This window comes from Rhinoderma darwinii, chromosome 10 (assembly GCF_050947455.1).
Source record: "Rhinoderma darwinii isolate aRhiDar2 chromosome 10, aRhiDar2.hap1, whole genome shotgun sequence".
In the NCBI taxonomy this organism is placed as follows: Eukaryota; Metazoa; Chordata; class Amphibia; order Anura; family Rhinodermatidae; genus Rhinoderma; species Rhinoderma darwinii.
In genome coordinates, this window is record NC_134696.1 from 52,886,284 (window position 1) to 52,913,530 (window position 27,247).

The 27,247-nt window shown below is 41.2% G+C and overlaps 1 protein-coding gene across 1 annotated transcript in view; it reads right to left on the reverse strand.

The window, feature by feature from the left end:
- LOC142661456 (galactoside alpha-(1,2)-fucosyltransferase 2-like) overlaps window positions 1-27,247 on the reverse strand; it is a 352,285-nt gene that overhangs the window by 61,503 nt on the left and 263,535 nt on the right. The window contains exon 3 of the mRNA XM_075838852.1: window positions 9,566-9,766. Coding sequence (XP_075694967.1) covers window positions 9,566-9,629 — 64 coding nt within the window. The 5' untranslated portion in view covers window positions 9,630-9,766. The remainder of the gene's footprint in view (window positions 1-9,565; window positions 9,767-27,247) is intronic.

A 27,247-nucleotide genomic window follows, 5' to 3' on the forward strand; every position in this document is an offset into this window, starting at 1 on the left:
ATATATATATATATTTATTTTTTTTCCCTTTAGTAGCTTGTGGCTTCCTGTGTTTGCAGACATTTAAGGAAATGTATTTCTTGCTATCTTTGCTTATGAAAAGGAAGATCTGAGTATTACATACATGTTTTTGAATATTGGTAATAGAGTTGTTATGTTAATATTGGTTTCATTTAATATTTACACAATGAGGCCTGGAATCGGTGGCAGCAGGGTTAGATTATTCACAGTATTAAAAAAATTTTTTTGCATATTGTATTCTCCCATAAGGATAAACCTGTTGGCTATATACATACTGTTTCCAATGTAAGGACAAGCTTGAGTCCCAATAAATATCGACCCCAATGTCTGTCTCTGATTTGAAGTGGAAATTTTTTTTTGTGCAGTAGCCAGATCCAAGTCACTCACCTAGGCCCCAGCAATAGTATTAATGTATATACAGTACAATAAAAGGAACAAAACTAGAGGAGAACAGAACAAAAGGGGGTACATGGGTATTCTGGTTACAAATAAGCTAAGAAGCAGTACTCAATGTAAAGCAGCAGATGCAAAATGAAATAAGATTATAGGATCTTATTTCTTAAAAAAATAAGAATAAAACTGTGACACAACTATAATATTGACCCTTTATAAACCCCTTGTGAGACCAAACCTTGAATATAGTATTCAGTTTTGGACTCGACGCTGTACAAAGGGTTTTGGAGAGCTGGAAATGTTTTAAAGACATGGATACTATAGAATGCTCTACCCAAGGGGTAGCAATGTCAGATACTATAGCTCAACACCATTACAAGCCTAAACATAGTGTTGTGCGTACATATTAGCACCAGGACTGTATTTACAGCCCACGCTGCCCTAGGCACTAAGCCTGAACCTGCCCCCATTAAGTAATTGTACCTGAATAAAGATCGTTTTAGCCTGAATCACCTCTCTTGAATGAAAATTATTTCCAACGACGGATGCGCCAGAGGGAAATTCCTTTTTTTCTATCTATTCCCTATTGCCATTGAAACATCGAGCCTGTCTACAGACCTCGAATTGGATCCCCGGCTGCACCTGAATTATAGCTGTCACTGCTATTAAGGATTTATTCCATGCAACGATGGATGTTATGGTCCTAGCATAACTTCATAAGGTGAGCATATATTGTTACCTTCAACAGACCTATACCTTTTTTGGTTCATGCACTATTGTGCGCTTTGCATTTTTTCTTTTGTACTTCTTGCCCCCATTAAGGGCCTATTTACTTTAGCGAATTATCATCATGATTCCCTAATTTCTAACCAATCATAAATATATTTGGCCAGTGTTAACCCCTTCCCAACATTTGTCGTAAGTATACGTCATGGAAAGCTAGTGCTTCCCGAAATTTGTCATATACTTACGAAAAATGGACGGCACGGTCTCAAAAGCTGAGTCCGTGCCATCATCTCCGGGTGTCAGCTGTATGTTACAGCTGACACCCTGCTGTAATGGCGGGACCTGAAATTAACTCTAATCCCCACCATTAACCCCTTCAGTGCAGCGGTTAAAAGTGTTTGTAAGCGGTTAAAAGCGATTGTCTGGGTGCCGATGGCTGCAATAGCAACCGGAGGCCTAATACTGGTCTGCTGGCTACGGAAGCCCACTAGGCTCCGCCTGGAGGCAGGGCCTAAAAGGCTTACTGTAGCAACGGGAAAATGGCCGAAGCTGAGCCCGCGTCATCAGCAGCGGATGTCAGCTGTATGTTACAACTGATACCCTGCTGTAATGGCAGGGACCGGAGCTAGTTCCGATCCATGCCATTAACCCCTTAGATGCAGCAATCAAAAGCGATATTAATTAGAGAGCTATTCATGGTGGCACAAGCTGGGCACCACATATGGCATATCTATGGTAAAATTGTGATTTTCACTCTGCAATATCGAGTGCACACTAATTTCTGCAAAACACCTGTAGTCTTAACATGCTCACTACACCCCTAGGTGAATACCTTGAGGTCACTTCTGAGAGGTTTCCACTGTTTTGGTCCCACAGGGGCTTTGCAAATGCGACATAGCACCAAGAAACCAATCCTGCAAAATCTGCACTCCAAAAGCTAAATGGTGCTCCTTCTGTTCTGAGCCCTACTGTGTGCCCAAATAGCAGTTTAGGACCAAACATGAGGTATTGCCATACTCTGGAGAAATTGATTTACAAATGCTGAGATGCATTTTCTCCTTTTTTATTTGTGGAAAAGATGAAACATTTTCAGCTAAAGCTACGTCTTATTGGAAAAAAAGGGGAATTTTTATTTTCACTGCACAATTCTAATAAAATATATGAAAAACCTGTGGAGTCAAAATGCTCACTACACCCCTCGATAAGTTCCTCAACGGGTGTAGTTTACTAAATAGAGTCACTTCTGGAGAGTTTCCACTGCACTGGTACCTTAGGGGCTTTGCAAATGCGACATGGTGCAGAGAAACCAATTCAGCAAAATATGCACTCCAAAAGCCAAATGGCGCTCCTTACCTTCTGAGCCCTACCGTGTGCGCAAATAGCAGTTTATGACCACATATGGGGTATTGCCGTACTCTGGAGAAATTGTTTTACAAATGTTGGGATGCTCCTTCTCATTTTTATTTGTAGAGAAGATGAAAAATGTTGAGCTAAAGTTACGTCTTATTGAAAAAAATGTTTAATTTTTTATTTTCACTGCCCAATTTTAATGAAAACTATGAAACACCTCTGGGGTTAAAATTCTCACTAGACCCCTAGATGAATTCCTCAAGGGGTATAGTTTCCTAAATGGAGTCACTTCTGGGGATTTTCCACTGTACTGGTACCTTAGGGACTTTGCAAATGCAACATGGTGCTGAGAAACCATTCCAGCAAAATCTGTGCTCCAAAAGCCAAATGGCTGCTGTGTGTCCAAACAGCAGTTTATGACCACATATGGGGTATTTCCGTACTCTGGAGAAGTTACTTTACAAATGTTGGGGGCTTTTTCATCTTTATTCATTGTGGAAATAGTTTTTTTTTTTAAAGCTAAAACGACATCTAAAGGATTTACACTGCACATAAATCGTTGTGCTGATATTGCTAGATGTACGTTCACTTAAATTGAATATATAAATCACTACCTTAATGAACGATTAAAACTTTATATTTATTATAGGTATCAAAACTAAAAATGGACTTAGATAGCCAAGAAGAACTGTTTAAGGCATAAGCAGGAAAACCAGTAGGGAGACGCAGGCAGATATTGCAATTATATGTATTAATCACAGCCTGCGTGCAGATTCAAGGTCCCTTTGTATTATATTATAAACCTGGTGATCACTGCCATTGAGTCTGTGTCCCTATATCTGCGTCCCAACGCGTTTCTGCTCCCCACATTCATTGGGCTGCGTCATCAGGGGTCACAGTGATTATTGTTAAGTTCAGACACACATAGATAGGCCGGTTAGCACATATTACATGCAAATTACATTCACCCGGCTCGTGCATGACACTAGTCAGCTGGTCGAACACGAGCCGAGTGTACGCTGTCCTAAAGTAGTCCTAGTCCCCTCCCCTCATCCGGAGGCGCGGCGCCCCGCCGGCCAATCCCCAGCAGGCACACGTGGGTATGACACCTGCATGAGAACAGCCAAAGAGAGCGCAGCGATGCCGGCGCTGGGAGAGGAAAATAGCGCCCCTAGAAACCAGGGATTAAAGGCGGCCGTATACCACTCTGGCGAGAAAGGCATAGGAAGTGGAGAGCTATCACACCAACACAGGGAGGCATTAGTATAATAAATACAAGCCATAAAACATACCCATCTGTGGGGCCAGAACGCAAAGACCAGGGTATGCTGGCCATATTGATATATTGTCGTCAATAGTCAGAGTGACAAGATCCTAAATACACAGCGTAATATGATGTGCATGAAAGGTGACTGTTGTAACATAAAATAGGAGCCAAATCACAACCAAGAGCACACTAATACGTGTAACCATATGCTACAGGATCTGCAAGGATGACACAGCCTTAATACAATGGCTGTTTAAGATATGAATGACATGTACATGAATAAATGGCATCTATTCGATCATATGATGTGCATTGAAGGTAGCTAGTGTGGCATAGAGACGATACCACATCAAAACCAAAAGCACACTAGTACATATGACCATATGCTAATGGGTATACAGGAGTCAAATATCGATAATGTATATATAGCAGATTACAGTGGCTGTACTACACCAACCATAGAAGTGATTGATATGTACAGTAATGGTGACACAGCCATGATGAAATGGCATGCATCTCAAACTGTAGTGTGCATCTATGGTGGCTAAGGATCCAAACTATTGCTCAGGATCCAAACTATAGTGTGCATCCATGATGGCTAAGGAACCAAGAGGTTAGATCATACGCAAAAACGCAATGGAGTAGGGAATCACCCAGAGATTGATGTACAGGGGTCAAACGGAGAACACTGAAGTATAGGAGTTGGAAGAACTATCAGAAATGATAGATGATCCGAAAAACGACCTATTATGGTTATAATTTTTTTTTAAAGACAATTGCTCATTGAGGCCCCCCGGTTTCACGGTACGCATTCGAAAGATCCACTGGGCCTCTTTTTGCAAGATCCTCTTTTCAATATCACCCCCTCTGGGCGATGGTCGTATATGTTCAAACCCCTGAAATCGGATAGCATTGGTATTACCAGCATGGCACTCCCATACGTGCCTTGCCACTGGAGTATCCTCATTCCTGCGAATGTCCCCTATATGGTCCCTAATCCTCCTCCTAAATTCCCTTGAGGTCTTACCAATATACTGTAATCCACAGGTACATGATATCAAATATACCACTCCTCTGGTCTTGCAGTTGATGAATGATCTGTTTGCAAACGTCCTACCTGTGGTATGACTCTGAAAAGTTTTACGGCACATTATGGAATTCCAAGCCTTACAAGAGCCACATCTAAAAGTACCCTTTATATCGTGCGGTAACCAAAATGTAGAGGAGGTAGATTGCAGGTGGCTGTGTACCAGACGATCCCTTATGTTTCTACCCCTCCTATAGGTCACCATTGGTCTCTCCGCCACCATACTTCCAATATCAGGGTCGGCCTTCAGGATACCCCAATAATCTCAGAGTATCCTCATGACTTCCCCATTGGATGAGTCAAAAGTTCCTATGATGCGTATCTGCCCATCAGGCGACCGTTTTCTAGGGATCAGTAGATCACTTCGATTGTTGTTGAGAGCATACTGGTACGAAGATCTCAGCACTTTTTGGGGATACCCTCTCCGACGGAATCTATTCTGTAAGTCCGTTGCAGCTATATTGAAATCTGTGATGGTGGAGCAATTCCTGCGTACCCTTAGGTACTGCCCCTTCGGTATACTGATAGAGAGAAGGGCTGCCGATTAGTGCAGTGCAATTTTGCAGCGAAAACGTGCCCGTAAATCCGGTGGAATACTGGTGACAGCGGACCCGTATTTACGGGCACGGGTCCGCAAATACTGGTGCAATATGGGTCGAATACGTGTGACCAAGGACCCATATTTACGCCAGTATTTACGGGAGGACAAAAATACGTTCGTGTGCATGAGGCCTTATTGTAAAAAAAATATTTTTTTTCCTTTTCACGTCCAAATTCTAATAAAATCTATTAAACACCTGTGGGGTCAAAATGCTAAGCCTCATAGAATTCCATAAGTCTCATAGAACTTAATGGTAGTTACGGAAACAGCGTGGCTCGCATGCTACGCTGCTTCTGTAGCTGTCATTCACTGCTATTGGAGTTATGGAAACAGCATAGCTCAGGGAGTTACGCTGTTTACATAACTCTCGACCATATAACTTTTTTCATGGTCGGATTTCACCTCATTCAGCCGCAACACACAGCGACTGAACGGGGTTTAGGGGACCCCGTTCTGGAGATAGATGCGGGTCCCAGAGCTGGGACCCACATCTATCTGACGTTCATGACATATCCTGTGGATATGTCATAAATATCTCTCGTGGGAAAACCCCTTGAAGATGTTATTACTTTCATGTGGCGCCACCCCCGCAAGGTGCCTCCCTAGGACCTCCAGTGCCTAGTGGGAAATACGGCCCTGATTAGCACAACACGGTCGCAACGCGGCCAACAACTGCGCTGGCACTATGTAGTAGTGGCTGTCAAATACCTCATTAAGGGGTATTCCAGTTACATGTGCATGCACACTTCCGCTCCATTCATTCTCTATGGGAGAGCCAGAGATAGCCGAGTGAAGTGTTCGGCTTTTTCCGGCGCTGCCGTAGAGAATAAATAGGGGGTAAGTTGTTGTAATTTGCAAACTTGCACGGCCATAAAGGGTGTATTAATTCATGGTCACTAACAGGCTGTTTGACAGCCGCACCGAACATGGTGCCGGTGCGGTTGTTAGCAGCATTGCGACCGTGTCAGGTCTGCTCTGTGTTGCCTTACCCTGAGTCCTGACAATACTGGTATCACAAATATTGTGTTGTGAACATATTCACCCATGTATTGAGGCAGTGTTAGGATGGGTTCACACATAGCGTAAACGCTGCGGAATTTCAGCAAAGGAATTATGTGCAGAAATTCTGCAGTATTTACAGTAGCAGCAAAGTGAATTAGATATGATCAAATCTCATGCACATGCTGCAGAAAAAAATGTCAATGTCAATCTATGCTGCGGATTCATTGCTCTTTCATTGCGGGTTTACCCCATTGAATTTAATGGGAATGTAAAACGCGCAACAATTAGGCCAAGTGTTGCGACTTTTGCGGCGGTAACACTGAGATTAAGCCGCAAAAATCGCAAATACGAAAAAAACACAAATCTTTTTATTTAAAATGAATAAAAAAAATTAATATTAACAGCTGACCGTTGCCATAGCGACACTTTGGAGTCGATTCTGTTCTCCATCAAGGCCGGCCTCCTGGGATGACACTTCATCCTATGTGACAGCTATGGTAGTCACATGGGTTGCAGAGTCATCCCAGGGGGTCGACTGCACGGTCAAAATGGGACGCATCGCCATGACAACAGCTGGGGTAAGTATAGCCTTTTTATTTTTCAAGCACTAGTTTCCACAGCGGAGATTACATTTGGTGCGGTTTTTCGGGCGGAATTCCCTGCGGGTTCTAGGTCGAAAACGCTGTGTACTTTTACACAAAGTAGCCAACCCATGGGAACCCTGCCTTAGTATAACAAAGTTTCCTCTTAAAAGATAAGTTACGGTTGATATAAAGAACATTAAAGACTATCTCCACCCAAAATGGGATTTGGGTGTGGTATGAAATTAGCCTAAGGTCAGATTCACACGAGCGAGTGCAAACTCGGATGTGAAAACAGCAGTTTTTTTTACGTACGAGTTGCACCCGTGCGGGTCCTGATTTCACGTATCCCCATAGACTTGAGTCTATCAGGGGGGTCTGGGAAAACGGAAGAAAATAGGATATGTTCTCTTTTTCAACGGACCCTTTACACGGTCCATTGAAAGAACCGCGGTGTGAACGGCCCCATTGAAATACAGATGTAGTTCGTGTGAATAAGCCCTAAGACATATTCCTCTTTCAATGGCAATCAATAATTAAGTATTTTTTTCTTAGAAATACATTGAAATGTATTTTTAGATTTTTTAACATTTAAATACAGTGTTTATTTAATTTTTAAAGAGTATTTTACATAAAAAGTGAAAAGATACAAAGAATTTTACATTGACAGTTATGAGGAACAGTACCAGGTCCTAACTGTGCAGCTAAATTGACTCTCAACCTTGTAGCAATGTCCCTTTACTATCGATCAACCGCCAGATTTTCTTCAGATGTGGAGAGATATAGTTAACATGCTGGGCAGTACAATTGCAAACTATTCAACACCCATGGAGTCTTGGGCATGGCTGCTAGGGCTTCATGGTGATACAGAGTTGCATGTGATCCACGTTAAAATCACAGAATTACTACAATTCGACTTCAATAGAAAGAAAGTTGCAGGTAAACTTGTAGAAATGCTCAAAAATTTGACATGGGAAATATTGAAGGCTGGCGCAAGTCTTGGTAATACTGTTATTTTACTGCAAATCACAACTCTGTACTGCCGTGAAGCCCTACCCAGTGGCGTAACTACCACCGTAGCAGCAGTAGCGGCTGCTACGGGGCCCGCGGCATGAGGGGGCCCGTGTCGCCCGCCGGCACGGGCCCCCACCATGGCCGGAGGCTCCGCTAGCAGCCGCTATGGCTGCTACAGCGCGACGCCACTGAACAGTACGGCAGAGCAGGGAGGTATCTCCCCGCTCTGCCATTAAACAAAAGACATGTATCCCCTCTCCACAGGATAGGGGATACATGTGTGATCGCTGGCATTGACACGGAGAACGGGGGACTGAAAGTCCCCTGAAGTTCTCCATCACAAACCTCGGACTTCCGGGGTCTGTGTTGGCAGCTCCGGAGAAATGAATGGAGCGCCGGTCCCGCTTGTGCGCATGCGTGACCAGCGCTCCTTTCATTTTTAGTGAGCTGCGCAGACGCCGGAAGTCAGAGTTTAGTCATGGAGAACTTCAGGGGATTTTCAGTCCCCCGTTCTCCCTATCGCTGCCAGCATACACACATGTATCCCCTATCCTGTGGATAGGGGATACATGTCTTTTATTAGGACACACTATAGGTCGCATTTTACTGGGAGGGGGGACGCTGTATGGCGTTCCCTACAGGGGGGGGGGCTGTATGGCGTTCCCTACAGGGGGGACGACGCTGTATGGCGTTCCCTACAGGGGGGACGACGCTGTATGGCGTTCCCTACAGGGGGGGACGCTGTATGGCGTTCCCTACAGGGGGGGCTGTATGGCGTTCCCTACAGGGGGGGCTGTATGGCGTTCCCTACAGGGGGGGCTGTATGGCGTTCCCTACAGACCCCCCCCTGTAGGGAACGCCATACAGACTCCCTGTAGGTAAGGCATACAGTCCCCCCTCTAGATAACGCCATACAGCCCCCTCTGTAGATAGCGCCATACAGTCCCCCCTGTAGATAACGCCATGCAGCCCCCTGTAGATAGCGCCATACAGCCCCCCTGTAGGGAACGCCATACAGTCCCCCCCTGTAGGGAACGCCATACAGTCCCCCCCTGTAGGGAACGTCATACACCCCCCCTGTAGGGAACGCCATACAGTCCCCCCCTGTAGTGAACGCCATACACCCCCCCCTGTAGGGAACGCCATACAGTCCCCCCATAGATAGCGCCATACAGCCCCCTCTGTAGATATCTACAAAGGGGGCTGTATGGTGTTATCTACAGGGGGGCTGTGTGGCGTTATCAAAAGGGGGGGTTTGTAAAAAAGGCACTATCTACAATGGGGGGGGGGGGGTTGTGTGACACCCAGGGGAGGGGGGCCCCAGTCAAAAGTTTGCTATGGGGCCCAGTTTTTCCAAGTTACGCCCCTGGCCCTACCCATAATATACAGGATATGTGGTTGTAAAAGACTGACATATATTTGCACGTCTGTTAGCTGTGAACTAATTTTAAAACATATACTGTATACTGTAGAAATGCTACATGTTTTTTCGCTTCATACTAAAAATTAGCTTTTATTCTTACCTTTATTTCTCAGTTGAAATTTAAGAGACGTATGTAACAAGCTCAGTAGGAATCGGTTCCGCATGGTTAAAATTTTGGCAAACAGGGCTAGACTTGTATTTTAGGTCTTCTCTGTTCTCTCTTCCTCTTTTGTGCATACTGTTGCTGATGTAGTTGTAGTACTCTGCAGTTCATTGGTCGGCAACAGTGGTAGATCTATACCTGTATGGAATGTTATTGATCAAGGTTTACTAAAGAGACTTGTGTTTAGATTGGAGTCGTTTGTGTAAACTTCAAATAGACATCACCGCTATAACTCCTTTCATTTTTTTTTATTATATTAACAAGTATAAAAGACATTTGACATTTAAAAAAAAAATCCCCTAAGGGTATGTACACAAGACAACGCCAAAAACGTCTGAAATTACGGAGCCGTTTTTCGCGGCGTCTCTTTCGGACGTAATTGGAGCTGGTTTTCATTGGCGTAAATGAAAAACGGCTCCAATTACGTTCCAAGTAGTGTCCTGCACTTCTATGACGCGGCCGTAATTCTATGCGCCGTCTTTTGACAGCGACGTGTAAAATGACAGCTCGTCTGCACAGAACATCGTAAGACCCATTGCAAGCAATGAGCAGATTTTTGCCGACGTCATAGAGCCGTCTTTTCAGGCGTAATTCGAGGCGTAAAACTCCTCCATTACGCCTGAAAATCGGTCGTGTGCACATACCCATAAATTAACAAATGACCAATAAACATAAAAACTTGATATATTTTCTTGTCTTAAGTTCTGAAAACTTGGGTAGAAAAGCCACATACCATAGTTAATACAGGGTGGGCCATTTATATGGATACACCTAAATAAAATGGGAATGGTTGGTGATATTAACTTCCTGTTTGTGACACATTAGTATAAGGGAGGGGGGAAACTTTTCAAGCTGGGTGTTGACCATGGCGGCCATTTTGAAGTCGGCCATTTTGTATCCAACTTTAGGTTTTTCAATGGGAAGAGGGTCATTTGACACATCAAACTTATCGAGAATTTCACAAGAAAAACAATGGTGTGCTTGGTTTTAACGTTACTTTAATCTTTCATGAGTTATTTACAAGTTTCTGACCACTTATAAAATGTGTTCAAAGTGCTGCCCATTGTGTTGGATTGTCAATGCAACCCTCTTCTCCCACTCTTCACACACTGATAGCAACACCGCAGAAGAAATGCTAGCACAGGCTTCCAGTATCCGTAGTTTCAGTTGCTGCACATCTCGTATCTTCACAGCATAGACAATTGCCTTCAGATGACCCCAAAGATAAAAGTCTAAGGGGGTCAGATCGGGAGACCTAGGGGGCCATTCAACTGGCCCACGACGACCAATCCACTTTCCAGGAAGCTGTTCATCTAGGAATGCTCGGACCTGACACCCATAATGTCACCCATAACTTGTAAATAACTCATGAAAGAATAAAGTAACGTTAAAACCAAGCACACCATTGTTTTCTTGTGAAATTCTCGATAAGTTTGATGTGTCACATGACCCTCTTCCCATTGAAAAAACTAAAGTTGGATACAAAATTGCCGACTTCAAAATGGCCGCCATGGTCAACACCCAGCTTGAAAAGTTTCCCCCCTCCCATATACTAATGTGCCACAAACAGGAAGTTAATGTCACCAACCATTCCCATTTTATTTAGGTGTATCCATATAAATGGCCCACCCTGTACATCGAAAGACAATAGGGTAGTCAGTAGGAAACAGTTGGTAACAATAAAACTTACAATGCATTTCTTGACAAGCCCTTTAATCTCTTAATGACCAGGCAAACCAGCATTCTTTTTTGTTTTTTTAGTATTCCTAAAGCCATAACTTTTGAATTTTTCATCACAATAGCTGTATGAGGGCTTGTTTTTTTTGCGATATGAGTTGTACTTTCCAATGGCACCATTTTGGGGTACATATAATTTATTGATTAACTTTTATATGAACTTTTTTGGGGTGGGTAATGAAAAAAAGACAATTTGTCATTATTTTGGGCGTTTTAAATGCATGCCGTTCACCGTGCAGCATGAACAACATTCTAACTGTATTCTACAGGTCAGTATGATTATAGCGATATCAATTATGTATAGTTTTTTTTAGGTTTTACTACTTTTTTTTTTTTTACAAAAAAACATTTCAAAAGAAAATTATTGTTTTTTGTGTCGTCGCATTCCAAGAGCCATATCTTTTTTATTTTTCCGTCGATGTGTGCTTGTTTTTTGCTGGATGAGATGTTAATTTTATTATTACTATTTTGGTGTTCATGGACTTATTGATTAACTTTTGTTATTATTTCTTTTGGGGGGGGGGGGGGGGGTTGGAATAAAACCAATTATTCCATTGTCTTTTGCGTTTTTTTTATACGACTTTTGTCGTGCGTCTTGAATCAACTTTATTATTTGAGTCGTTAAGGTCGCAGCGAAACCATATTATATGTATTTTTATTTTTTTGTACTTTTACAAAATATTAATTTTTTTATGATAAAATATTTTTCTTTTATGTAAACACCTTTTTTTTTATTTTTATAAACTTTATTTTACTTTTATAAATACATTCTTTAGTCCCACCTGGGGACTTAATGTGATTTTCTAATTGCTTCTATAATGCTTCGGATAGCACACTGACGAAAACAACGGCTGTGTGCATGTAGCCTTAAACTGACAAGCATCTATTAGGGGTTTCCTCTAGCGCTGCCATGACAGATGGGTGGCGGAGGTAGCCCCCTCCCTCTGTCAAGCCAGTTAAATGCCTAGGTTACTATTATCTCTGGTCTTGGCCATTGCTCCTGTGCCCTCACGATCATAAGGATGTGAATGTATGGGATTCTGTGGCAACACCGCAGGTGACATAAATGCACGTGATTCGGCGTTAAGCGGTTAATGACTTCTTAAAAAACAAGTCTTGAGGGACAAAGAAAAATAAAATGTACAATAAAAAATGTTAAATAATCAAACAATTTGGGAAAATTGCAAAACTATGCTGCAGTTTACTGAAACATATTTACATTTTACTACTTACTCTTAACCCCTTCCCAACATTTGACATTGACATAAGTGTACATCATGGTTGGGAAGGGTAAGTATATAGTGGGCTCACAAGCTGATCCCGCTTATACCCAGCGGGTATCGGCTGTATGTTACAGCTGAAACCTCACCTTAACGGCCGGGATATAAGTTAACTCCGATACCGGCTGTTCAACTACTTAAATGCCGGGATCAATAGCGACCAGGGCATCTAAACCATTAGAAAGAGGCAGGTATCCCCTCCATAATCTCATTATAATCTCTGCAATGCAATCGGGGGGAGAGTGCCCATGGTTGTCATGATAGTCTGGGGGCCTAATAAAGGCCCCCAGGTCTGCCATCTTGGTCCTGCAGGGGCAGAGTTAATAGGAGAGTGGTAAAAATACCATACACTGAAGTGTTTTGAACAAGCAATCGAATGATCACATGTTCAAGTCTCCCAGTGGAACTAAAAAAAACGTAACCAGTAGTTGAAACATTTTTTTACTAATATTAGGGAAAAAAAACATATTAAAAGTTGTAAAGAAAAATACCCTTTTCCTATGTTTTTCCCTTAAGTAATGAAAAATAATAATAATAATATAATCGTAATTGGTATTGATGCATCCGTAGAAGTCCAAACTATTACAATATACCATTATTTATCCTGCATTGTGAATGGCGTAAAAATAAATAAATAAAAAGTGCCAGAGGTGCTGTTTTTTTGATCATATCACCTCCTCAAAACTGTTTTATTAAAAATGATTAAAAAAATGTTTTGTGAGAACCATGACTTTTTTAGTTTTCCGAAGATTGAGCGGTGTGAGGGCTTGATTTTTGTAGTGCGAGCTGTCGTTTTTATTGGTAACACTTTGGGGTACATGCGATTTATTCAATTTTTTTGGGAGCTAATTTGACCAGAAAACTGCAATTCTGGTGTCTTTAATTTAATTTTAACATACAGCTAACACCCACTGAGAACTAAGCGCACTCAGCACAAGCTCCACACATCCCCTTGGTGGCTGTCACATAAATGTACGTGCCATTTCACCAAGGGGTTAAGTAATAATGTAGAGGCTCTTGTGTATACCTTGTTTTAGTTCATGTGCCATTTAGGGGCAGTCTGCCATCTTGATTCCTTATTCCCCTCTGATGTGGTTCCATTAACCCTTTATTGACCAAGCTTGTTTGGACTTTAATGACCTAGCCAGATTTTTCAAAACTGGAATGTCTGACTTTATCAGAGAATAAGGGTATGTGCACACGATAACTGCAATTACGTCTGAAATTACGGAGCTGTTTTCAGGAGAAAACAGCTCCTGAATTTCAGACGTAATTGCATGTACTCGCGTTTTGCAGGGCATCTTTTACGGACGTAATTTGGAGCTGTTCTTCATTGGAGTCAATGAAAAACGGCTCCAATTACGTCCCAAGAAGTGTCCTGCACTTCTTTTGACGAGGCTGTAATTTTACACGCCGTCTTTTGACAGCGACGCGTAAAATGACAGGAAGTCGGCACAGTACATCGTAAAGCCCATTGAAAGTAATAGGCAGATGTTTGCCGACATATTGGAGCTGTTTTCAGACGTAATTCGAGGCGTAATACGCCTCCATTACGTCTCAAAATAGGTCATGTGAACCCAGCCCAACTCTGTGAGGCCTAGTTCCCATGGAGTATTTTGCAGAAAAAATCTGCCTCAAAATTCTTGCGCTCTAGCTTTGGCAGCGTTTTTGCCCATGGCGTTTTTCGCCTGCGGATATTGAGGACCGTGGGAAAAAAAACGCTGGAAAAAACGCTTTTTCTGCCTCCCATTGATTTCAATGGGAGGTCAGAGGCTGAAGTGCGCCAAGAGAGGACATGACGCTTTTTTTCCCCGCGAATAGCTAAAAGCCGCACCTGGTGGCTTTCAGGACACATATTTTGCTTGAAAATGTTTTAGACCCCAATGCACATTTAGAGAGGTATTGAGCTGCCAGAACGTTAGAAACTCCCCAAAAATAACCCCATTTAGAAATGTAGACCCATTAGGGTATTTATCTAGGGGTGTAGTGAGTATTTTGATCCTACAGTTCTTTACTAAATTTAGTGCAAAGCAGATGAGAAAAAAAACTTTTTTTTCACAAATGTGCCAGTTTAACCCCTTAATGACCAGCCTAATTTAAACCTTAATGACCAAGCCATTTTTTACGTTTTTCCATCGTCGCATTGCAAGAGCTATAACCTTTTTATTTTTGCATCGACATAGCTGTATAAGGTCTTGTTTTTTGCAGGACAAGTTGTATTTTTTAATAGCACCATTTTGGGGGACATATTATTTATTCATTAACTTTTATTAACTTTTTTTTGGGGGGGAATAGAAAAAAACCTGAAATTTTGCCACTCTTTTTCGCGTCTTAAATCAACGCCGTTTACCGTGTGATATAAATAATACAATAAATTTATTCAGCGGGTTGTTACGATTGCAACGATACCAAATTTGTATAGTTTTTGTATGTTTTACTACTTTTACACAGTAAAAACGCATTTTTTTCAAAATTATTTGTTTTTGTGTCTCCATATTTGAAGAACTGTAACGTTTTTATTTTTTCGCCAATGCGGTTGTATGAGGGCTTTTTTTTTTGCGGGAAGACTTGTAGTTTTTATTTCTTACCATTTTGGAGTAGATGCGACTTTTTGATCACTTTTTATCACATTTTTTTTAAGTCAGGATTCACATAAAACAGCAATTTTTCATTAATTTTTTTACGGCGTTCACCGTGCGGGTTAAATAATGTAATAGATTTATAGTCGGGGTCGTTACGTTACGATACCAAATATGTGTAACTTTTTTACTTTATTTTGTTTTTTTAATAGTAAAGCAGTTTGTAAGGGGAAAAGCTGGGTTTTTAATTTTTTTTTTACATTTTTTTTTCAAATTAACTTTATTAAACTTTTTTTAAACTTTTTTAGTAGTCCCACTAGGAGACTTTAATATGCGATTCTCCAATCGCTATTATAATACACTGCAATACTTTTGTATTGCAGTGTCTTACTGCCTGTCCGTTTAAAACGGACAGGCATCTGCTAGGTCATGCCTGCGGCATGATCTAGCAGGCATTCATGACAGGCAGACCTGGGGGCCTTTATTAGCCCCCCGGCTGCCATTGGAGACACAGACACTCGGCGATCGTATCGCCGGGTGTCGGTGGGAGAGAGAGGGAGCTCCCTCCCTCTCTCCAAAACCACTCAGATGCGGTGCTCGCTATTGAGCACCGCATCTGAAGGGTTAAACGGGTGAGATCGATACTTATATCGATCTCACACGGCAGAGCAGGGACGCCCCCAGCCCTCAGCTGCCTCTAGCAGCTGAGAGCAGGGAGATTTGACGCTCCCTGCTCTGTTTACTTTATCCTGATGCAGTGCCGTAAAAAGGCATATGCATCAGAATAAAGCCCGTTAGTGGCCACCGTTAAAAGGCGTATTGGCGGTCACTAACGGGTTAAAGACAGATTTCCTTGTAAAGCGAACATGAGAATAAAGAAACGCACCCCAAAATCTATCACCCTGATTCTCCTGTGTTCAAAAATACCCCAATTGTGGCCCTAATATGCTGCATGGACACACTACAGGGCCTAAAAGCAAGAGAGAACCCAGTGACTTTCACCACACATATTTTGCTTGAGAATGTTTTAGGACCCACTGCACTTTTGGAGAGACATAGAGCTGCCAGAATGATAGAAACCCACCATAAATTACTTCATTTAGAAAACTAGACCCCTTAATGTATTCATTTAGGGGAGTAGTGAGTATTTTTACCACATTTTGACCCCATAGATTTTGTACAGCGCACATGTAAATTAAGAAACGCACCCCAAAATGTATCATCTTGTTTCTCCTGTGCTTAAAAATATCCCCTTTGTGGCTCCAATGTGCTTACTGGACACACGACTGGGCCTAAAATGGAGGGAGCACTCTTTGGCTTTTAGTACACAATTGAATGGATTCAATAAATTATAGCAGAAAAAAGAAACTACTGGAGTGAAGGGCAAGATATATAAAAGAAATGGAGGAAAATGTATCCAACCATACGGCAAACTCCAGTTTGTTCACAAGATGAAAAACACCTATTGGGCTATAATGACAAGTTATTTTTCATAGTGACTGGTCATACAACGTCTCTTTAGCCCTATATAAGGAATGAACGTACCAAGCGACGTGGTACACTATAACAGGCTTCTGCCCGGGAAGGTAGGAGCTGCTTTGTGCACAAAACAACCATTCACCTACTGAATATATAAAGGGACAGAATCCAAAACCATCTATAGGACCAGTAAAGCATCACTAGTCCCAAAAATAATGTCAGTATTTCTAGAAGCATTGTCGGGTGCAAGAGGTCCTGCAAAAAGCCAAATCTAATAAAGCCAATAGTGTATTGATTAGGAACAGCTCGATTATTAGTGATCCTCCCCAAATAAAAAAAATATATAATGCCCACATCACCATACAGTGATATGAATAAAAATAACAGTTTTGTGTGGCACGACATAGTCATAAGAACAGTCAAAAGAGAAAGGGGAAACATTTGTTTCACGATCTGAAAAAAAATACCCTCCACTACCTCTCTCAAAAGAATTCCTCCCCACTTGGAAAGCCAACATACTAAAATGCAAATATAAATTAAAATTGACTTCCTAAAAAGACTCCCCCCCCCCCTTTGGCATCTCCTAAATAAGATAAAAAATTGTAAACTGTGTGGTATGTTTTAAAACAGGGGTAGTTGCAGAGGCCTGGTTGAGATGGACACATGGGGCAGTTAAATCGACCATCCCTTCTAATTCCACGCTTACTACGAACCCAGCACCTATTTTTGGGATATCTTTTGGTCTTGGTGGAAGGGACCGGGGTGAAGAAAGTGGCACTCTGCAAGTCTTCGCACATCCTCAGACTCGTAGGAATGTTCAGGGGCGGTGGAGTCATTTCTTTACGGGACTTGGGAGTTATCCGTAAAATGAATGAAGCACATTATGGATTCATATCAGTGTCGGGACATAACTGCTTCAAATACAGGGGTAGCGTGGACAGCTCTTGATACTCAGCAGGAGCGGATAGTTGTTTTTTTGACCAACCCCATATTAAGAGTAAGGACTACATTTTTTTTTAGCTCAGGGACACTAGTGGGTGTCAATTATGAATAGAGGGATGTGGTTTTTGTGTATTAAACTTTCTTGCATAAATATTTATCTTTTTGACAATCAACTGCAGGACTTGGTCACTGACAAATATATGGAAGAAGTCACAGGGGGTAAAATTAGAAATATCCACGTTTATTCCTGGGGTTGCTAAAAATGTCTGCACTTGTGAGGAAAATTTAATTGCGGTATCCCAAAATGATATTGCGGGATCCCACATCACGGGAGGGACTGAACCACTTGACCCTGCACCACTAGGCCCTGCACCACTAGCCCCTGAACCTAGGGATTCGTCAGTGGCAACTGATTATACCACCATAGGGTTAAGGGGTCCAGAGTTAGAAGTAGAACTTGAGTCGACACTGTCTGAAAAAAGGTGTACCCCTGGAGAAGTGTCAATGTCACTACCTGGACTGCCAGGGCATAGCAAGGTGTACGCTTGCTCTGCAGTAAACATTCATCAAGCCATTAATATTAGAAAAAATGTCAAACTTTAAAAAAAATAAAAATGGAACCTGCCAAACACCAATAATCTGACACCCCATAATTAGTATATAATCGTTAGGCTACTAACTTTTTTTTTAGGTTTTTCTTAAATTTTTATTTGTATTCATTATTTATTTTTAATTAAGAAAAAAAAGAAAACCTGCCTATTAGTAGGTAATAACCTGACACCCTATAAGATCAATAACTCTATAATAAGTTACTAACTTTTTTTTTTATAAAATCAACAAGAAAAAAGTTACGTAAAACTGGCTAACACCAGGTAATAACCTGATGCTGCGAGAAAACAGAGCGATAAAAAGTACTGATCACTTGTGTGCTCACACTGGTCAGGGGATCTAGGGGCACAAACGGTGTGATCAGGGGGCACAAACGGGGTGTTCAGGGGGCATGCACTTGAACAGCTCGTGATTGTGGTGTTATTTCAATTATACAGCTCAGGATTTGTATGTAGTGTCTGTCTCTTCTCCAGACCAACTACAGTGAGGGGAGAGAAAGACATAGCTCATGTCCTGGCTGTGTTTTCTAAATATACTGACATAGATCACTTTGATAGGTATAACACAGTGATCATGTCATTAGGGACCACTGAGATTGTTCCCTGATTATTACTATTTGCCATATGCTGCCACAGCCAGCATTGGCCAGGTGCACAAAGCGCACCTTGTTTCAACGGGACGGTGTTGATGGGTGATCGGAATCTGTGCGGATCAACTTTTGGCCCTAATTTTCACTATTTCTCTCTCCTCTCACAGATTATATTCTGTGAGTGGAGAGAGAAATTATTTTTAAAACCTCCGCTGTACTGTAGCGATGATCACCATTAGGCGGTAGGGCGGGGAACTAATAGTTCCCTTCTCTTGCAAGCAGTAGTTAGACTTCCTAAGGACACGGATACAATTGAGTGCAGAGGGATTGAATCAAAATCCCGTTTCTCTCCAATTTCACGAACCGGCTGTTATTTTAACAGCCAGTTCCCACTGCTGTCCCTAACACTAAAATGAAAAAAAAAATAAAAAATTCCTATGTGATACAGCTTCAGCCTGTCTCCCCTGCTAGTGATAGACTTTTTTTCTTTCAGTATTTACACAGGAGACAAGGGAGAGCAGTGTGGAGCTGCATATTATAGAAATACACACTAGATTCTGCACACCGCACACACAGATAGTATAAGGCCATGTTCCCATTGCATTTTTTTCCCTGATTTTGAAACCGAAACTGTGTCAGAGTCAGGGCCAGAGGCATTTTTATTGGGTGGTTTTTGTGTCATGCCCTATCTTGGAATAATTTCTACCTCTTCACCTCCATTGAAATCAATGGGAAGCAGGAAAAATATGTGCCGTTTTTTTGGATTGGTTTTGACCGTTTTTTCCATTTGCTTAATAAAAAAAAGCCCAAAAAAGTGTAAAAAACTGCATCAGAAAACGTGACAAAAATGCTTACATTAAAAAATTTGGCTCAAAAATCCAGAAGGAATTTTTTGAGGCAGATTTTTTCTGCTTGACAAAAATGATGTGTGTACATACCCTTACAGATAGTGAGAGTCAGGGAAGTTATATAACCCTTTAACTAATCATTGTAGAGACTCACCTATTATACCACTGCACACCTGCTTCCTTAGATAGGGCAGAAATGATCTCTTCAGAAGCATACAGAGGTACAAGAAGGGGGGAGCTGAGTGGGATCTCAGAGCTGCCAGGAGGGATTTGATAGGTGATGATGTAATCCTGTAGTTCACAGGAATTCAGCCACACAGGAGAAACTGACCTCCTGTCTACACATGAGAGTATGGTCTTTTTTGGTGGTCAGACTGAGATTGCATGACACAGGTGCTCATAATGAAAGGGTTTAAAAAACATGGATGCAACTGAGCTGGGAAGAAACAAATGACACTGCTAGAATTTTGCTGGTGAGAATATGTGCAAAAAAATTGCCAGACTGCTCCTTTAACCCCTTGGAGTCACAGCCAATTTTGGTCTTGTGGACACAGCACATGTTTTCAAATCTGACGTGTCAATTCATGTGGTAATAACTTTGCAATGATTTTACTTATCCAAGCGATTCTGAGATTGTTTTTTCGTGACATATTGTACATTGTACATGTTAGTGGAAAAATTCAGTGGTCAATAAATTCAGTATTTATTTGTGAAAAACACAAAAATTTGCTAAAAATTTACGTTTCTAAATTTAAATGTATCTAATGGTAAAACAGATAGTTACATAGTTACATAGTTTGTACAGTTGAAAAAAGACATATGTCCATCAAGTTCAACCAAGGGATGGGAAAGGGGAAGGGAAACATAGGAGCTAATATTTTTTTGTTCTAGGAAATTATGTAAGCCTTTTTTAAAGCCATCTACTGTCCCTGCTGTGACCAGCCCCTGCGGTAGACTATTCCATAAATTCACAGTTCTCACAGTAAAGAAGGCTTGTCGCCTCTGAAGGTTGAACCTTTTTTTTTTTTCCAGACGGAGGGAGTGCCCCCTTGTTTTTTTTAGGGGGTTTTACATGGAACAGGATTTCACCATATTTTTTGTATGTGCCGTTAATATATTTATATAAGTTAATCATGTCCCCCCTTAGTCTTCTTTTTTCAAGGCTAAATAGGTTTAATTCTTTAAATCTTTCCTCATAACTTAGATTCACTATGCGCCTTATTAGTTTAGTTGCTCTTCTTTGTATTTTTTTCTAACGCCAGGGCATCCTTTCTATGAACTGGAGCCCAGAACTGAACTGCATATTCTAGATGAGGCCTTACTAATGCTTTGTAAAGTGGTAATATTACATCCCTGTCCCGCTAGTCCATGCCTCTTTTAATACATGACAATATCTTGCTGGCCTTTGAAGCAGCTGATTGACACTGCATGCTGTTATTTAGTTTATGATTTACAAGTACACCCAGATCCTTCTCAACAAGTGACTCCCCCAGTGTAGCTCCCCCTAGGACATATGATGCATGCAGGTTGTTCGGACCCAGGGGCATAACTTTACATTTATCTACATTAAACTTCATTTGCCAAGTGGATGCCCAAACACTCAATATGTTTATATCCGCTTGCAATTTACGAAGACTGAACATTACTACATAGCTTGGTGTCATCTGCAAAATAGAAATAGTGCTATTAATCCCATCCTCTATATCATTAATAAATAAGTTGAATAATAGTGGTTCCAGCACTGAACACTGGGGTACACCCCTTATAACCGGGGACCATTCAGAGTAAGAATCATTGACCATAACTCTCTGGATATGGTCCTTGAGCCAATTCTCAATCCAATTACAAACTATACTTTCTAAACCTATAGTCCTTAATTTACCCATTAGACGTCTATGAGGGACAGTGTCAAATGCCTTTACAAAGTCCAAAAACACTACATCCACAGGGGCCCCTCTGTCAAGGCTTCTGCTCACCTCTTCATAAAAACAAATCAGGTTGGTTTGACAGCATCTGTCCTTAGTAAAACCGTGCTGGCTGTCACTTATAATACTATTTATTCTCACATAATTCTGTATATAGTCCCTCAAACATTTTCCCCGCGATGGATGTTAAGCTTACTGGTCTATAATTACCCGGAGAAGACCTAGAGGCCTTTTTGAAAATAGGCCCCGCATTTGCCCTGCACCAGTCCCTTGGCACTATACCAGTCACTAGAAAATCTCTAAATATTATTAAGAGGGGGACAGAAATAACTGAACTAAGCTCCTTAAGAACTCTAGGGTGTAACCCATCTGGTCCCGGGGCCTTGTGTACATTTATTTTATTTTATTTAGCTTGCATCCAATTCAGTATATTAACTGATATATTAACAGCACTGGCACCAGCTACATCAGCTGCTCTTTCTTCTGTTGTATATACAGAGCTGAAGAACCCATTTAGTAACTCTGCCTTCTCTTGATCCCCTGTGACCAACTCCCCATTACCACTATCTAGGGGTCCTACATGTTCAGACCTTGGCTTTTTTGCATTTATATACTTGAAGAATTTTTTGTTTTACTATCCTTTGCCACCTGCCTTTCATTTTGTATTTTTGCTGATTTTATTACCTTTTTACAGATTTTATTAAGCTCTTTATATTTTACAAAGGCTGCATATGTACCCTCAGATTTGTATTTTTTAAATGCCCTTTTTTTGTCGTGTATTGCCCCTTTCACAGAAGGTGTAAGCCATGTGGGGTTTAATTTGAGTCGTTTATACTTGTTACCTATAGGAATAAATTTTGCACTATAATAACTCAAAGTAGATTTGAAAATCTCCCATTTATCATTTGTTCCATTATTTGACATTAGTTCTTCCCAGTCCATATCCTGAATTGCCGCCCTCATCCTGGGGAAATTGGCTTTCTTAAAATTAAATGTTTTTGCCCTCCCAGCCTGCGTTTGTTTTTTACAGTATAGGTAAAATATAACTATATTATGATCACTGTTACCGAGGTTTTCACGAACATTGACATTCCCAACAAGATCTGCATTATTAGAAATGACCAGATCCAACAGAGCTTCACCTCTAGTCGGGTCTTCCACAAACTGGCCCATAAAATTTTCCTGCAACAGGTTGAGGAAATGTCTCCCCTTTGCAGTTGAAGCTGAACCATGACACCAATTAATATCCCGGAAATTAAAATCTCCCATTATCACTACAGTACCCGCCTGTGCAGCCCGCTCCATCTGTTTATATAGCTGAACATCCATCTCCTCAGTTATATTGGATGCATTTGCAAAGCCCCTGAGGAACAAAAACAGTGGAAACACCCGAAAAATGGCTCGATTTGGAAAACTACACCACTCCAGGAATTCATCTATGGGTATAGTGAGCATTTTGACCTCACAGTTTTTTTTGCTCAATTCATTTGAATTTGGGAGTGAAAATGAAAAAATATTTTTTTTCCAATAAAATGTAGAATTTTTTAATTTCTACAAGGAAAAAAGGAGAAAAAGCTACTAAAATGTGTAAAGCGATTTCTCCAGAGTATGGCAATAGCCCATATGTGGTCATAAACTGCTGTTTGGACACACGGCAGGGCTCAGAAGGCAAGAGCGCTATTTGGCATGCAGATTTTCCTGGATTGGTTTTTAGGCGCCATGTCTAATTTGCAGAGCCCATGAGGTACAAGTACAATAGAAACCCCTGAGAAGTGACGCAATTTTGCAAACCACACCCCTTAAGGGCATTCATCTAGGGGTGTAGTGAGCATTTTGACACCACAAGTGTTTCATAGATTTTATTGGAATTAGGCAGTGAAAATTAAATTTATTTTTTCCAAAAATATGTAGATTTAGCTCCTAATTTTTCCTTTTCACAAGGGGTAAAAGGAGAAAAAATACCACAAAATGTGTTACTCAATATCTCCCGAGTATGGCAATACCCTATATGTGGGCACATTGCAGGGTTCAGAAAGGAAGGAGCGCCATTTGGCATTTGAAGCTCAGATTTTGCTGGATTGGTGTTCAAGCGCAAGGACAAATTTAGAAAAGCCCCTGAGGTACCAGAGTACATTGGAAATCCCTGAGAAGTGACCCCATTTTGGAAACTACACCCTTCAAGGCATTTATCATTTGCTTGGACATATGACAGGGCTCAGAAGTGAAAGAGCACCTAGCCCATTTGAGTCCTATTTTGGTCATTTTCACAGCATTGGCCCACAATTGTAGGGCTCCGAGGTCACATAGTGAAACAAAACCCCTACAAGTGACGCAATTTTGGAAACTTCACCCGTCAAGGCATTTTTTAATGGGTGTAGTGAGCATTTTGATACCACAAGTGTTTTATTTTATTAGAAATTAATACACAGCGGATGTTGCAAAAACAAAATAAATGTTTTCCCCCCAACATGTTTCCCCTGAGGACGCTACAGCAGTAGCGAGACATGTCGGGGGGGCTCCTCATATTTTAATTCCTGCTGTTTGCCGGGTATACTATGGTACACACTCCAACCATTGACTGTTAAGATAGCGGTTTTCACGCTGGTCCGTAGGTGTGTCACACTAGTGCATGTGCAGTTACCTTACGTACGTTTACCTGACATCTAAGCAGTGACAATTTTAATCTTCATGTGGTCTGTCCTATTGCTATATATAGCACATTAAAGAATTTACTTTATATTTATTTTCTCTCTTATGGTAGTTGGAAAATAGGGTTATTTGTCTATTGGCAATTAGTTGTTATTTTTGTATTGTGCCCACCAACTACCTAGGATCTCTCACATTTTTGCTAGTATCAATATGTGGTGTCTAGCTTGTGCCACTGTGAAAAGACAGTTCTCTAATTATTATGCTGTGTTTACTGGCTTTAGATACACCCACATATTGCCCTAATCTTTTGCCTGGACATGCGACAGGGTACAGTGAAAAAGCACCATACGCATTTGAGGTCATTTTGGCGATTTATGCAGCATTGGCCGACAATTACAATGCTCTGAGGTCAAACAGTAAAACAAATCCCCAAGAAGTGACCCCACTTTGGAAACTTTACCCCTCAAGGCATTTATAAAGACAGAATTAATGCGCAGCAGGTGGTGCAAAGTGAAAATTGGAATTTTCCACTGATATGCCATTTTAGTGTACAATATGTGGTGCCCAGTTTGTGCCACTGAAGACAAATACCTCATAAACTGTTAAGCGGGTTCTCCCTGGTACAGTAATGACATATATGTGGACGTAAATTGATGTTTGGGCACACTATTAGGGCTTATTCAGACGAACGTATAATACGTCCGTGCAACGCGCATGATTTTCACGCACGTCGCACGTCCCTATGTTAATCAATGGGGCCGTTCAGACCGTCAGTGATTTTCACGCAGTGTATGTCCGCTGTGTGAAATGCACGACATGTCCTATATTTGCCAGTTATTCGTGCATCACGCACCGATTGAAGTCAATGGGTGCGTGAAAACCACGCACATCACACGGACGTGCTTCCGTGTGCCGCGCGTGATGCGCACTAGAGTAGTTAAAACTATGAATGAAAACAGGAAAGCACCACGCATCATATGCTGCTGACACACGGAGCTTTTATGGAGCTTTTGCGCGTGCAAAACGCTGCGTTTTTTGCTCGCGCAAAACGCACACGCTCGTGTAAATCCGGCCTAAGGGTTCAGAAGGGAGAGAACGCCATTTGGCTTTTGGAGCGCAGATTTTGCTTGGTAGTTGTTCTGTTTGGGGTTTTGCTGGTATTTCAGTTTATAATGTGGGGGCATATGTAGGCTGGGCGGAGTACATCAAGGTATATTAACAGGGTATAATAAAGCGGTAAAAAAATAATAGTCTGCAAATGTGTGGCCAGTGTCGCACTGATAAATGGTGCCTGATCTTATCCCCCTCTTGGAACGTACTCTGAACATTTTGTGTCGTCATTTTCTGGGAGCCATAACTTTTTTATTTTTTATTCAACTGAGCTGTGTGAGGTCTTATTTTTTGCGGGACAATCTGCAGCATTTTGGTACATGCGACTTGTTGATCACATTTCCTTAAATTTTTGGGGGAAGCAAGGTGGGTTGCCATATTCTAAGAGCCATGACTTTTTTCTATTTTTGCGTCGAGAAGGCTGTGTAAGGGCTATTTTTTTGCAGAACACGCTGTAGTTTTTATTGTGGTACATAGGCCTTTTTGAACACTTTTTATTCAATTTTTTTGGGAGGCAAGGTGACCAAAAAACATCGATTTTGGCATTGTTTTTTTTTATTGTTTTTTTTTTACATTCACCATGCGGGAAAAATAATGTTATAGTGAACTTTTTTTAAGGTTTTCCGTTTTTTCCTGTAATAAAATATTTACTATGGGAAAAAGACGTTTTTTAAACTTTAAACGTTTTATTTTTATCCAACATTTTTATTGACTTTTCATAATTTTTTTTTTGTCCTTCTTAGGGACTTGAAGACCTGATCGCTATTCTAATACAATATTAGAGCTGTCAGTTATACAGTAACTGCAAGCCTATTAGATACCGCCTCTGGGTGGGGTTTAAAAGATTTCCGTACTTGGCAGCCAGGAGGCCATTGTTAGGTCTCTGGTTGCCATAGCAACCATCGGCAACCACGTGCTCGCGTCGCAGGGGTGACAATCGCGTACAAACCACCTAAATGCTGCGGTCGCAATTTACCACAGCATTTAAGGGGTTAATTGGCGGTGATCGGACCTCAGTCCGGTACCTATGTTACAGCCGAGTGTCAGCTGTGATATACCCTCTGGTGATGGAGTACGCTCAACTTCTGAACCTGCTCCATCACTGTCACACACAGTTACGTGACAATGCGCTAACCCTTGACGGCAGCAACATAACTGTACTTGAGATGTCGCTAAGGGGTTAAATAAATAAAGAAGCAATACTATAATATGTAATATCTACAATGGAATAAAATAGGATAAAATTATACATAACCAATATAGAGTGTCTGGTTGTCAAGGCACTGACCTTGGTCGACCCTGGGAGTCAGATGACTTGATGTGCATACAAAAGTGTGTCATGTGTTAGACACGTGATACACACAGAAGCAACAACGCCATTGCAACTAGGTTATAACAGCGCTCTGGCTGCAGCGATAATGTGATCGGACGTAGTCATGTGAGATGCCTGTTACTGAAAGTAACGCTGGAATATACCCGAAAGGGATTCAAACATATCGGTGAAGATTGAGAAAATCTATGGCAGTTATAGAAAATACATAGGGTGGAGTTTTAATAACTATCCCTATGGTGATAAGACACTATAGATATGAACAGACGATACAATAGATATATCATGGAGAAAACAATACTCAATATAATGAGAATTATGGGCTTTTGCTCATCTACATACACTTTATGGAATATGACTGTCTCTGCTGTACAGGTATTTCATTGTTTTTAACTGGTTTTTATTGGATTTTAACCCCTTCCCGCTTTGGCCACTTTTTACCTTCCTGACAGAGCCTCATTTTTCAAATCTGACATGTTTCAATTTATGTGGTAATAACTTCAGAATAATTTTACCTATCCTATCGATTCTGAGACTGTTTT